At 37.6% G+C, this 13,912-nt stretch overlaps 1 protein-coding gene across 1 annotated transcript; it reads left to right on the forward strand.

Annotated features, from left to right (window-relative positions):
- Positions 1-1,152: 1,152 nt before the first annotated feature.
- Positions 1,153-12,783, forward strand: LOC103720667 (protein EMBRYO SAC DEVELOPMENT ARREST 30-like). The gene is made up of 11 exons (XM_008810492.4): positions 1,153-1,323; positions 2,323-2,501; positions 2,695-2,779; positions 4,023-4,090; positions 4,168-4,256; positions 4,352-4,595; positions 7,711-7,823; positions 8,122-8,212; positions 8,441-8,569; positions 9,762-10,315; positions 11,665-12,783. The coding sequence occupies exons 2-11, from the start codon at positions 2,349-2,351 to the stop codon at positions 12,107-12,109; spliced, it is 1,971 nt and encodes a 656-aa protein (XP_008808714.3). The 5' UTR covers positions 1,153-1,323; positions 2,323-2,348; the 3' UTR covers positions 12,110-12,783.
- The last annotated feature ends 1,129 nt before the right edge of the window (positions 12,784-13,912 follow it).

The following is a 13,912-nucleotide window of genomic DNA, read 5'->3' on the forward strand; positions in this document are numbered from 1 at the left end:
ATGAATCTTAAATGGTTCGTGCTAGTCCAGATGGTTCAAACCTGGATAGTTCTAGCCCAATTCATCTGAGCCGAACTAGGCCATTTTATGAAAGTCTAAACACTCATATGTTTGATCTCTCTCTCTCTCTCTCTCATCTTTCAACTTCAGAATCATGGCCGTTCACGCCCCCCAAACTCTCTCTCTCTCTCTCTCTTCCCAAATCTCTCCATCTCATTCTCCTCCTGAACTCCTCCTTGCATTCTAATGACGATGCCATGGGGAGTCTTGCTGATAGCTCTAACTCCCGATTGATGACCTACAACTGTGACTGACCAGCTCCAATCCTGATTGATGAGCTTCGACTCCCGATCCGCCTTCATTCTCTTTCTACATTCTTGTTTTTCTTTCTCGTTCATTTGCACTTGCCGGTATTTGATTGGCATCGACATGCATACATGCATCGATATGGTACAGTACTGACTCGGTACCTAAGTGCATGGATTATGGTACTGGTTTTTGCAAATCCTGAATTAAGGTTTGAAAGATAAGCAAAAGGCGCTTTGTTTGAAGACCAGGTGGAGAGGAGAGCTTCCAAATTTCCACGAGAGCTGTCTACTTCTGCTTGCATGTAAGTGTTAGTTGGCAACCAATCCTTTGCATTCATGAGCATCATTTTTGTATGCTACCAATAATGGTGCACAACCCGTCAACCCGTTACCAATAATTAATCACCCAAGTTGCTATGAGCCTTGTTTTTGATCACCAATGCAAGGTAGACCTGGCATGGAGAAAACTTAATTTGAATGATCTAAACAGAAGCGAACAATCAATAATATGAAAGAAGAAAAAAATTAAGTAGTTGCAGTTATGGAAATTAACCACATAATAAATTTTAGGCACGGTCAAATGGACATGCAGATCAGCCATGGAAATTTCCAGATTTGGTATTGTCATCAGCAGAATTTCAAATATAAAAGAAACAAGAAAAACAGATGGAACTTATGAAGGTAAACATTGAATTTAATATAGAGGGATCATGGCTATTTACCAAATACTCCGAGATCACATGCGCTGCACGTGCTAAGATGTATCTCGGTTTATTTTCCCGGTCCGGTTCGCTAACCGGTCCAGAATTCCAGGTTTCCGCCTCGTCCCGAATCGAAACGAAATAATGATAATTTTAAATAAAAAAAAATTTCCCGTCGCTCTCCTCCTCGTCTTCCTCAAAGCTTCCATTTCGAGCTACTAAAATCTCCATCCAAACCCGTCCCTCTCCCTCGAAAATTTCTAGGGCTTTTCTCGCCTGGGGCTTCGAATTCTCCGATGGAGATCTGAGGAAGGGTAAGAGCACTGATGGACTTACTTCCCGATTCGATGCTTCTCGATCGGTTCTGGTTCGTCTCGCAGATCTCCGCTTCCCGAATAGAAGAGGAGTCCTCGTTTTCCTTTTCTTTCCTTTTCAATCCTTCCGTCCTCTTGTCCTTTCCTTTCATTTTCAATCCTTTTCAATCCTTCCGTCCTCTTGTCCTTTCCTTTCATTTTCAATCCTTCCGTCTCCGAGGGTTTTGAGTGCCTTGCCGTGTTCTACGTGATCCGTTTGCCAGTTTTTTAGGTAGAGATTACAATGATTTGTTTCTATGATCACAATGATCTTTTTGGGTTTGTAGTTGAATTAGAAGCTCAGAGGAGCCGATTTGGTTGAAATCTTGGTAGGAGAACACAGAGAGGAGAGGAGGAGGGAGATGTGTTTGTTCTTTGGTTTTTAGAAGTAGACGATTGCATTGTAAAGTTCTGAAGTTTCAAATCATTCACATTTTTGAACCACTAGATCTCGAATTTCTTGTGGTGCTTCTGAAGCATCTTCGGTTTTTAATTTTTTCTGCTTTCTAGGTGCTTCCTTGCAGTGATTTAGCCTAAGTCTAGCCACCAAGCTTATCTGTACCGATCAGTTCCATGATTTTGCTGCATATTTCTATTTTTAGATCGTTGGCATTTGTCTTCCTTAGCGATATTCTATGATAATTTCAAGTACTAATTACATTAATAACTTCAGCAGCTTCAATGATCTAGCTTGTGAACCAATGCTCACGTCTTTACTTTTTTTTTTAATCAGTTTTATTTATGATGCGAGATGTCTTGCTGTCTTTTCTATCATAAAGTTTATTGCAATTTTCAGTTACTTGAAGAAATTCATTTTTTTTTTTCCATCTGCTATATGTGGTTCTGGGTTTTTATAATTCCTTCAGATTGACTTAGTTGACACTGTATTGACCTACGCATCTAAAACTAATTTTTATTTATGTATTTCTTTCTGATGTATTACTTGGATAATAATTCAAGGTTTGAAATGCAAGTGGTAGTTTAAGATGTTTCACAAGAGCAAGTTCAAGTTGGCTGCACTTGTGGGTATTGCCTTATCGGTGGTTTCTTTGCTGGTGCACCTTCTTCTTGCCAATTATTCAGCTGGAGACTTTATGCAGCAAAAGTTACGAGTGGATGATTTCTATCCAATTGGACAAGTATGTCTTCATCACCACCATAATTATTGCCATAGTCGCTATAATACTGTTTTGGCTGTGCTGAATCTCCATGTTTCTGATAGCAGGATTATGCGCACTGACATTATTTTTTCCTAATAGCTACATCGAGAAACTCCGTGTGCATTTTTTTATTCAGAATCATCTGATGATTGTTTCTAAAATGGTGGTACAGAAGTTTCGTTACCGAAAATTATGGGGTCCTGTGAGCTCTTTGGAAACCTTGCAGCCATATGCTAATACTAGAACCTTCTATCCTGGTAAGACTAGTTCAAGATCCTTGATGCATGTATTTCTTTGATTTTGTTTACATTACATAATTTTGTATTATATAGTCACTCAATACAAGTTGAACAGCAATAAGTATTTTGCAAAAAAATTAAAAACCAAATATAGAAGGTAAGAATAGAACCATAGAACTTGTAGTTGATGGTTGGATTTGGGAGGATTGGGTTTGTGAGAGCAAAAGAGGAGCAAACTCAGGTTACGGTGAATTGTGTGTTTTAAACAACATCTTTAATGGATCTTTTGCCTTGACATGACTAGAAAGGTTTTAAATTTCGTGGGACGAGTCTGTCCTTATTTGCCCATGGAACATGATTTACTGCCGTCCCACCCTGCCTCGACACTTGAGACAGGGGATGTCCCAAGACTTGCCAATCGGAATGCTAGGGCAATAGCGGGACGATCCTGTCTCGATACTCAGGATGGTACGCCATCCTGGTGTCCTGCGGGACATCCCACTGGGATTTGAGACCATGGTGACTAGTTATCTTGTTACAATGCATAAAAATATTTGGTTAAAGGAGCCATAAGTAGACCGCTAGTGACTTACATGATCTCATGGATTCCTCAAAACAATTTATCCATCCTATCTACACCATTCAAAAGGTAAACATGGAGCCAACATGAACTTGTTTTATGTTTTTGGATGTTATAGCTAGTTATCTTGTGCTATAATGCATGGATATTTCTTAGTTGAAGAAGCCATAATTAGCGCTTTATCTTGCCACATCCATTTATGTAGAAATAAGATATAAACTGTTTTGGTGATATAGGCAAGACTGCATGTCAAACAAACAAGGTTTTGAGCATGTTAGGCCCATTATAGCACTGAGATGTTTTGCCTGTTCTATTTTTTCTCCCCTCAAGATGCTTCAAACTAAGGTTCGCCATACCGGTACCGGACCCTGTACCAATACCCCATATCGGTACGGTACTGTACGCTTGGTACGGTATATTCAGTTAACTGTCTAGTCCAGTACGACATACCATGCTTCAAACTGAAAGGTTGTAAAATAAAAGAAACTATCTTTTTTGTTGAAAAGGAAAAAGAAAAATAATTTTGAACATGGACTGCCTATAAGTAGATGTTTTACTGTGTGATTAATTATCTGCCGAGATTACTGCCTAACTTGAATTCAATGCCATTTATCCTTTCTTCTAGAATAAGTGCTTGAGATTTTGCAACGTAGCAATCATGCGGCCTTTTTTTTTTTGCAGTTTTGAAAGAACAGAATGGTTTCATATATGCAAAGATATATGGTGGATTTGATAACATAAGATCTGCGGTAGGTCTTTTTCTTCTGGGAAGTGTCTTTTTCATATTTTCCAGTATAAATATGTAATATGGTGCTTCATTTGCTAGATCTGTGATCTTGTGGCCATCACCCGGCTTTTGAATGCCACTTTAGTCATTCCGGAGATCCAAGAAAGTCTTCGTTCAAAAGGCATCAGGTTTTTTCCTATTGATTCTTAAAATACATTTTAGTTGCCTAACCATTTGTTGTAGTCTGAAGTTTATATGTTTCATTTATTTTTGTGCTTCTCAGTACCAAATTCAACAGTTTCTCTTATCTCTACAACGACGAGCAGTTCATTGCCGCACTTTCTAATGATGTCTTTATTGTGAAGAGCTTGCCGAATGATTTGAAGAAGGCTAGAAAAAAGACCAAGTTTCCGACAGTTTCGCCTCAAAATTCAGCCCCACCAAGTTTCTATCTCACAGAAGTGTTGCCCAAGCTTAAACGGTCAAAAGTTGTTGGATTGATAATCAATCACGGTGGATGCCTTCAGGTGGAGTTTTTATAGGACTTTCTTTTATTTATGTCTCTCAGCTGTTAGTGCATTTTTCTTTAAAAAAATGGATCTTTAGATTGTTGTGGATGTATATATTCATTATAATTAGTGTTGTCTTATCTATAATTATGCCATACAACTGATCGTGACTCCTGAAACTCCAACTCGAGCATTGTGGGCAATTTTGGTCATTCTACTATTATTGACTGATGAATATACCTCTTTTCAAATACTTGTACATACTTGAGTGTTGAGTAGTCTGAAACAAAACAATGATGTTGGAGGGAGTGCTATAGTAAAAAAGGCTGCCTTTTTTCTTAAGTCCTCTCTGCTCTTGATATCTAGCTTGCGGAGTGCATGCATTTCAGATGTCTAAAACTTTTGTTATGTGTGCAGAACTATGGAGGTGCCCTTCACGTCTATTTCTTGCATGTGTGTATATTCATGTATATGAGAACCATTCTATTGCATTCTTATGATTTGTTTTATTTAAGAAATAAACAAGTACATCACATATGTGTAAATGTATTTATGTATGTATGTTCGTATGTTGTCTCCTCAAATATGCAAGAACTGAATGTCTGCTGGTTCCAGGCTTCCAATTGAAATTTGGATATGAAAACTGTTCTATTGCATTCTTGTGATTTGTTTTCTTTAAGAAAGTAAATGAGTACATCACATACTATAGATTTTGCTTTTGGTAAAAAGATACAGAGACATAATTATGGGAAGAAAAGGAAATGTGGTTCATATCCTTCTTGCACATCAGATTTATTTTACATGGTATATGGCTAGATTTCTGCAAAATTAAAAGCTATTCTGATGCAGGAGGGCTAAAGGATCTTTGATTAAATAGGGTTTCTTTAAAACTCTAAATTGGTTTTGCTAGACTTGTTGTTTAGACCTGAAATACTGCAACGATTAGAATTCTAAGGGAACCCTACTTTCACAGGCAAGGCTTGGTCCTTGAGGGTAGAGAATCTAGAATGTAATTTGAAGCTTTGAAGGTTTTGTGGATGAATATCAAGAAATTGCAAGCTTGCTCAAATTCAACAATAAACTTGAAACTGTGATTATGTTTGTATGGGAAAAGAAATTGAAACTATTATGATACAGTCCTGTGGGATGGTGTAGGGGGTCTAAGTCATTAAAAATAAGAGGACTGAGAGATGGAATGGAAAGCTAGAAGACTATTTAATATGAGAAATATCAAAGATAAGTTAAATAGTCTTCTAGCTGCATCATGTCAAAAGAAACTAGCTGAACTCCACCTAGCTAGTTTCTTTAATCTTTCAGCTAGTTTCTTTCATCTACAAAGAAACTAGCTTTCCATATTAAATAGTCTCTTTAATCTTTGATGAACTACAACCACGTCAAAAGAATAGAAGAGACTTTTATATTATTTTGTACATATCATAGCTGGTCCAATCGTTTGTTCTTTTGAATTCGTTGCTAGAAAATATCCCTAAGGAGTATATGGTACTCTTATTACAATAAGCAACATGGGAAAAAAATCCTTTGTTTGGTCCCTTTTATTTTCTTTTTTAACAATAGGAGGAAACTCTACCTTTTTTTTCAATCATTAGAGAGTTGGAATCAAATCCATGTCTCTTGTACCAAGATGAGAGATGTTATCAGCTCATCCTCTTGGCAGTTGGCACTCTCTTGTCTTGGTTAGCTGAAGTGGCTGAGCCATGAGATTTCTTACTTGGTTGATCATGTATCTTCTACATGTTGCCCTCTGTAAGGAATCTGAATGAAGGAAAAAAATTATTGTTCTAGAAAGTAGTATTTGTAGTCAAATATGCATATGTGGCAAGCTCTTGTCTGTCTCAAATATGCCTCAAGCAGGCTCTCTAAATGGATGAGCTGCAAAGTGGGTATCCAAGCAGATTGTGTAAGACCAAGTGCTTGCATATGAGGCGTGCATTGGGTGATGTGGGCTATGTTTGGATTAAGCTCGGGTATTCTCACACCTCACTTTGAGGGTTAAAGGGCAGAAGAGCTTTAAGCCCCGACCATCCTGTGAGGTTGAGTAGAAGGCTGCGTGATATCTTTAACAGCCAGAGATGGTGGATAAGAGAGGTGACAGCAGACTCGGTAATCATTAAATGAGCCAGAGGAAAACAACACGATAGTTTTTAACTGAACATCTTAAATTGCATCAATTAAATGAGTCAATTATAATTGTTGCGTAATATTTATTGTTATCTTGTCTGATTCTTCCTAGACACTTTTGTAGGTCTAATTTTTGCAATTTCTGGTTTACCATTCTTGCCAATTCTCTTGATACTGGTAGCCAAAGGCTGAGCATGCCAAAACAAAGAATCATTCCCTTCTTCCATAAATTCTCTTGGTCATTAGTTTTGTTGTTAATTATTCTTGGCTTGATGAAACACAGCTCAAGAGAAAGGAAAAAGAAAAATAAAAGCTAAAGGATGGATATTCTTATAAATATCTCAGTCAATGTGCTGAAAATCCTTGACAAAATCCATGTCCTGTTGGAAAGGGGTTAATTTTTTCACTTGACTAAGAACTTGCAAAACTTACAATCTTTTGTACTGACTATTTGATGGTATATGACACTTTCAATTTACTCTGAGAACATTGAGACAGAAGGCAATCACATCATTTTCTTGACGACACATTTGTGCTTGACATGTCTTGTTCAAGTCCTCCATTTATCTTTGAGCTTGATACTTTCCATGAAACTAGAGTTGGTATGAGGTTATCCGAAAATCCAAAAGATAATATTAACAACAATAACATATGTTCCATCCTTGTAAACCATGATTAGATTCCTATAGCTAATCAGAGTTAAAAAAGATTATATGAGATTCCAAAATCTCAAGTGATTGACATATCAAAGGGTGCATTAGGAGGTAAGATGTGGGAACGGGGTGCAATATCTCGAAGTAGGAATTTTGCCTTAACAAGAATTATTTTCCTTTTTCCACATAAATACATTGTTTCAAAATATTTCAATTGTGGTATTTTAGACTAATCTACAACATTTTATATAAGTTACGTACATTCAACTAATGTTCCACTTATAAAGAGTAGCTTTTATTTCTATTCTGATTATCTGATGACACTCTTGTCTTTTGTATAGTCTATCCTTCCTGAAAGTATGGCAGAGTATCAGAGACTCAGATGTCGTGTTGCTTTCCATGCCCTACAGTTCCGCCCAGAAATTCAGATGCTTGGCAACCAAATTGTAGAGAGGTACAACTGCTTAGCTTGATCATTCTATCACTATGATAAACAATTATGATTAAATAGACCATTTTCGCTATTATATGAAGCTCCTCTGGCATATGCAACTTATTTATGCAATCAATGCTGTCTTTAGTTCTTGCGTGTAATTATATGATCTCTATGTTTTACTTCAGAATATTTCCTCTGCCTCAGTTCTTTTCGCATTCTTGACTTGCAGTAATTGTGTGTTAGTTTGTTGTTTTATGTATGTCTCCTGCTATAGTGGGTAGATTTCAGGTTAATCTAAGTTTAAGTTTCTTTGCAGGCTGCGTGCATTTGGTCGTCCATATCTAGCATATCACCCTGGTCTCGTGAGAGACACCCTAGCATATCATGGCTGTGCTGAGCTTTTCCAGGTTGATATGATAACTGAGCTCCTATTGAACAGTATACTAGTCTTTATGTTGCTTGTCCTTCTCTCATTCTTCAATTTTTGGTAAAATTTTCTGTTGACACAGGTTCCATAGGACATTTACAGTTTAGCCGTGCTATGTCACTTTTGATGATTCTATTACATTCTTACATCTTACTCCCATGCCTCATTTATTCCTTTCTTGATGGGCTTACTAATTTATGCTGCCTAGGATGTTCACACTGAACTAATACAATATAGAAGGAAGCAGATGATCAAACGCAGATTAGTTCATGAAGGACTCAGTGTTGATTCAATGGCTCGAAAGAAAAATGGCTCATGTCCTCTCATGCCTGAGGAGGTAACTTTTGCTTATTCATTTCCTTCATGCCAAACTATAATATAAAAGTTAGATAGAACCAAGGTTTGCCGTCTCGGTACCGGACCCGTACCAATACCATCATATTATAGTGTTGGTACGTGGTATAATACGAGACAGAGAAGCATACCGAGTGTTGGTATGGTACAAGATTGCATACCGGTTCGGTACCGGTATAATACGATATGCATGGTATGGTATGGTACTGACCAGCACGGCAAACCTCAGATTTTTGTACTCTTACTGCATCACTAGCTAAGTTCTAATATTAGCTTATATGTTGCAAATTTTGCTTCTGTGATCTATTATAGCAATGTTGAGTCAGAAAACAAACCTATTTTTGATGTGTTTATATTGCCAACTCCATGAGTGAGTTATAGCTCAAATTATATATAATGCTTTGTTTCTTTGAAATTCGTGGTTTATATGCCTTGAGAGTTCCTGTGATTACTGGCAAAAGTTAAATGTTATCCATGAATCTGTTATAAAGTTAGAAGTAATCATTGTTGTTGCTGTGCAGTTCTAATCATGTCATATTTCAGTTATTCAGCGAGTTTTTCGTGGCCAGTAAATTTGCGCCTGTTCAGCTTCTGGCCAAATTATCTCTATTAAATGTTTGCTAAAAGTGCCTTTATTATTTTGCTGGTTAATTTTCCTCTTAGAAGATTTTACATAACAAAGAGGAATGAGTGAGACCTGTTAGAATTCATTATGGATCTTCTTATCTTGTTTGCTAAGGTGAAATTTTGGTATGCGCACTTAGAGAAGCTGAAGAAGTTCCTTTTTTTTCACATTGTATTTATGTGCCTGTGTGTTGATGCTCACTTGTCAAGTTTTGTAAACCTGTAAATGTTTCTTTCTATTGATAACACCTTTTGTAACCAATATTTTTCTTGATCTAGGATTTGATTAGTAATCATTTTATTCATCTGTTCTGACATAAATAAAAGGCAAATGTTCTATCTATTTTGTAACATCAAGCTTTGGTGTTTTCATAGTTTATGTTTCTTTAATATTATAACTTTTTATCTCTTGTATTATTATATCTTATTTGGAAGTAGTGAGTAACTTGATCCTTATTTTTAACCATATGTGGGTGGACATCTGTAGCCTTCTGGTGCATCATTTATTGTTTTTTACTACTAGTTTGTTTTGACAAAAACTACCTATGCAGGTAGGGCTTCTCCTTAGGGCAATGGGATATCCTCCAAATACAATAATATACTTGGCTGGAGCTGAAACATTTGGTGGGCAAAGAATTTTAATTCCTCTGCGGGCCATGTACACAAACTTGGTGGATCGTACTTCTTTGTGCAGTAAGAAGGAGCTGTCTAGTTTGTTTGGACCAGAATATCCTCTTCCTTCAAATCTGCCTCACCCCCCACCTGTGAAAAGTGAGAAACAACTTATTGAAGAGTGGAAAAAAGCTGGGCCTCGGCCACGACCCCTTCCTCCACCTCCTGCTAGGCCTTTTTATCAGCATGAGAAGGAAGGTTGGTATGGTTGGGTTGCTGAGACTGACAAAGAGCCAGACCCTTCGCCTCTGGATTTGAGGATGCAAGCACACAGGTTGCTCTGGGATGCTCTTGATTATTATGTTTCTGTTGAAGCTGACGCATTCTTTCCTGGCTTCAACAATGATGGGAGTGGGTGGCCCGATTTTTCAAGCTTGATCATGGGGCACCGATTATACCAAACGGCTTCTGGCATAACATATCGCCCTGACAGGTACATACATGCTACCAAGGAATGCTGAACCGGCTCGTACCGGCCGTTCAGCCCGTACCGAACCGGTTTGGTCTCTGACCGGTTCGGCGGTGGAAAACAGTTCCGGCCTGTACCGGCCGGAACCATCTGGTACTTAAGGCATATTGGATGGAACTGGTCGGTTCCATCCGGTTCAGCAATTTTTTTTTTGCCGCTCGCGCTGTTGCTGATTTGACCACAACCATAGTGCACGTGCTATGATCTGATTTGACCACAACGTTCCACGCTGTGGCCTTTTTGGCAACAACGCTCCATGCTGTGGCGTAATTTGACCATAGCGCGGACAATGGCCACAACGTGGACGAACCAAGATACCGGTTTGGTACTGGTTCGATTCGGTCCGAACCAGTACCGAACCGGTCTAGTAGCCAACCGGTACGCCAACCGGTACCAGTTCGGCATACCTTGCATGCTATTCTGTCTCTGCTGAACTATGCATTGATCTTGTGAATAGAATGACTCTTATGTTTGCTATCAGTTATACAAGATGACTCATAATTCACGCATCAATTGCATTGGTTTGATATCACACTGACTTTTGGATGCATTTAATATATGGTGTTAAGTTACCATGTATTTGTTGTGTCATGTACAAAATACATTTACCAGTGGGGTTAATTATTTTTTCCCATCTTTTCCTAAAACCAAAAGCAGGTGAATTGCTTTGAGAGAGTGTTGAAAGGAGCTGCAACTCCAGCTTAACTTATAACCTCTGCGACTTAAGCTCCTATATATATATATATATATTGGATCTATTGTAAGTTGTGACAATATTTAATCTTATTATAAGCTTTAATGATTTGTCTCTGTAAAGTTCTTACTGTAAAGCCATAACACTTGAGTTTCCTAATAAAATTCCAAATTCAATCAACTATTTTCATATTGACCTTAAATGGCACTGCAGAATGGAAAACAGGTAGGTTACAAGTATAGAACATAATACGTCTTTGGAGGCAGTTCGGTTAGCAATTTCCTGCTTTATCTTGCTGAATGTCATAAATGAACTTGCTATAATATCTGGAGTGCAGAGACTTAAAAATCAAGCATTTTTATAAAGTTCATTCTCTCTCTTAATTCATTTATATATCTACTGACCATTAAGTTAGTAAATTGTTGCTATATGAATGTGCTGTGTGAGTGAGGATCGTTCTCTGGGCTTATAGCAATTTAGTAACTTCCACTGTTTGACAAGTCATGGGTGCTAAAAGCGTATATAAATTTCATTTTTAGAAGTTCCAGTGCCTCTCAATTCCTGTGTTGTATATCTCTATCTATGTTCTGGCAGTAATTGACTTCTTACCTTGAACCAGGAAAACTCTTGTTGAGCTTCTCGAAACTAATCGTGACAATTTATATCATCCAAAACGCAACTGGACAGTTCTGGTGAGGGATCACCTTAACCGGAGTTTGGGTGTTGATGGCTTGCTAACGGAGGCCCGATTATCTAAACCTGCATCATTCCTTTCTCATCCATTGCCAGAATGTTCATGCAGAACATCCAAATTGCCTGACATTTCTAATCCTGTGAAGGGCAAAAACGGTGAACTGCTATATGGTGGTGAGGACAGTTGCCCTGACTGGATGGTTCATGGCCTTGCAATGGTTTCTGTAAGGGCCACTGGTGCAAAAGATGAGGAAGCTGAGGAGAGCGAGTTGCCTGAAGATGACAACGATTTGGAGGGGGACTCTGATAATGGAAGCAGAATCGATGCAAGGCCTGCCGAACAGGATGAAGAGATGGATCCCGATGATTAAAATTTTAAGTATAGATGGACTGAAGAGCAATTTTTACCATGCTGGCTCCAGAAAAGGGGCATTATTTGAAGATTATGTCAAGCTTCTCAAAATATAACAAGAGCTACAAAAGTTGCGACGATTCTCTCTCTTTCTACGAGCAGATCAATAACGACAGAGACTTAACTGAAAGTGCTTGTCAGATCTTCGGTATACAGCCTCAACACAGAAATTAACCTCATCAAAATATTCCCCGGCCTTCCAATGAATCCTTCTGTCTGACTTGTATATCTATCAGTGAAAATATCCTTGGGAAATTATCCTTCATGAGTATGGTGTTCATGTTGCACAGGCTGAAGGTTCATACGCTTAAACCAATATGAGGACAAGGCTTGTGTATGCCATTCAGATCTTTGAACTCCTGACAACTAACTACAATTTCTTTCATTGTGTAGAAATAATCACACTACTAATTGGGGAATTTGGATTTTGGTTCATCATTTGAGTCAGTGGCCTCCTGTTGCATTGACGAAGGATTGATACAATTCAGTCTTGGGGGAGTTGGTCAAACATTCTCTGCTCTGGAATTTCATTATCTTCTGTTTTGTGATGTTTCATGATGATCTTTGATCAAGCACTATCTGTTACACTGTAATACATTGATATCAATCTAAACAAAAATATTATTGATTTTATTTGTTGATTAATGCACTAATTAGGTGCGTTCCTGCTCGAGTTGAAAAGGCCTTATGAAGATTTTAATGTATAACCACTTATTCTATCTTCTTTACATACATAAACTGCAGCATTGTCTGTTTTAATTTTCCTTAACACATCTTCAAGACTGCAAGTGTTATTCCAACTTATTACTCAAAAAAAAAAAAAAAAGTTATGACAACTTTTCGTTGCATGGATCCGACAACCCAAAGGGCCAAAACGAATCAGACCTGTCAAGTTGTTGACCCCCTTAAGGAGGGCCGAAATTCTCGATATCTTCTACCCGAGATATGATCCCATGTCTAGCTCCACCATGAACAAAAATCATATGAGATGGGTATCAAAGTAGGAAATATGGAGCGGTCTTACATTTTCTCTGGTGATCATTTTAAAGAAGCAATCCAAAAATTAGGACTTTTCTTACTAATGGAGTTCCCAGTTCCATGATTAAAAAAATCAAAAAAAGGAAAACAAATCGGGCATGACATTCTTTTCCTTGCTTTAAGAACATGCTTTTTAGCGGTACAGATTATATAATTAGCACTACATACCAAGAAAATTAGTCATGTAACGAGCTAATACATATCTTTAGATAAATCAATACATGGTTTTTGAAACATTATGTTCATTAATACATAATACATAGCCAGATCATGCATATTTAATAAATTAGTCATCTAGCAACTTAATACATACCTTCAAACAAATTCATACATAGTTTTTAGCATATCATATTCATCAATATATACTACAAGGTCAGATGATACACATTTGCAACTTTCTGATACATAGGGTAAGTTTGTTTGATACACATCTAGTAGTGATACGATACACATCTAGTAGTGATTCAATACACATCTAGTAGTGATTCAATACACACCTCCAAATAAATTAATGCACATTTTTAGAATATGTTTGCATCAATACACATTATATGGCAAGGTAATACACATCAAACAAATTAATTATTTAACAAGCTAATACGCAGATTTAGATAAATCGATGCATAATTTTTAAAATATAATTTCATCAATACCAATATATAGTACATAGTTATTGTCACGCCCCTGACCCGAGATCGCGAGCTAGGGTTCCGCACCAACCGCT

This window comes from Phoenix dactylifera, chromosome 1 (assembly GCF_051530095.1).
Source record: "Phoenix dactylifera cultivar Ajwa chromosome 1, Ajwa_hap1_PhDact_Kaust_v1.1, whole genome shotgun sequence".
Lineage (NCBI taxonomy): Eukaryota > Viridiplantae > Streptophyta > Magnoliopsida > Arecales > Arecaceae > Phoenix > Phoenix dactylifera.

Bases quoted from the DNA above. Each gene is read 5' to 3' on its own strand.
- LOC103720667 (XM_008810492.4), top strand. From the start codon at position 2,349: ATGTTTCACAAGAGCAAGTTCAAGTTGGCTGCACTTGTGGGTATTGCC. The intron at 4,596-7,710 runs GTGGAGTTTTTA...TCTTTTGTATAG, and splicing joins ATCACGGTGGATGCCTTCAG to TCTATCCTTCCTGAAAGTAT. The intron at 7,824-8,121 runs GTACAACTGCTT...GTTTCTTTGCAG, and splicing joins GGCAACCAAATTGTAGAGAG to GCTGCGTGCATTTGGTCGTC.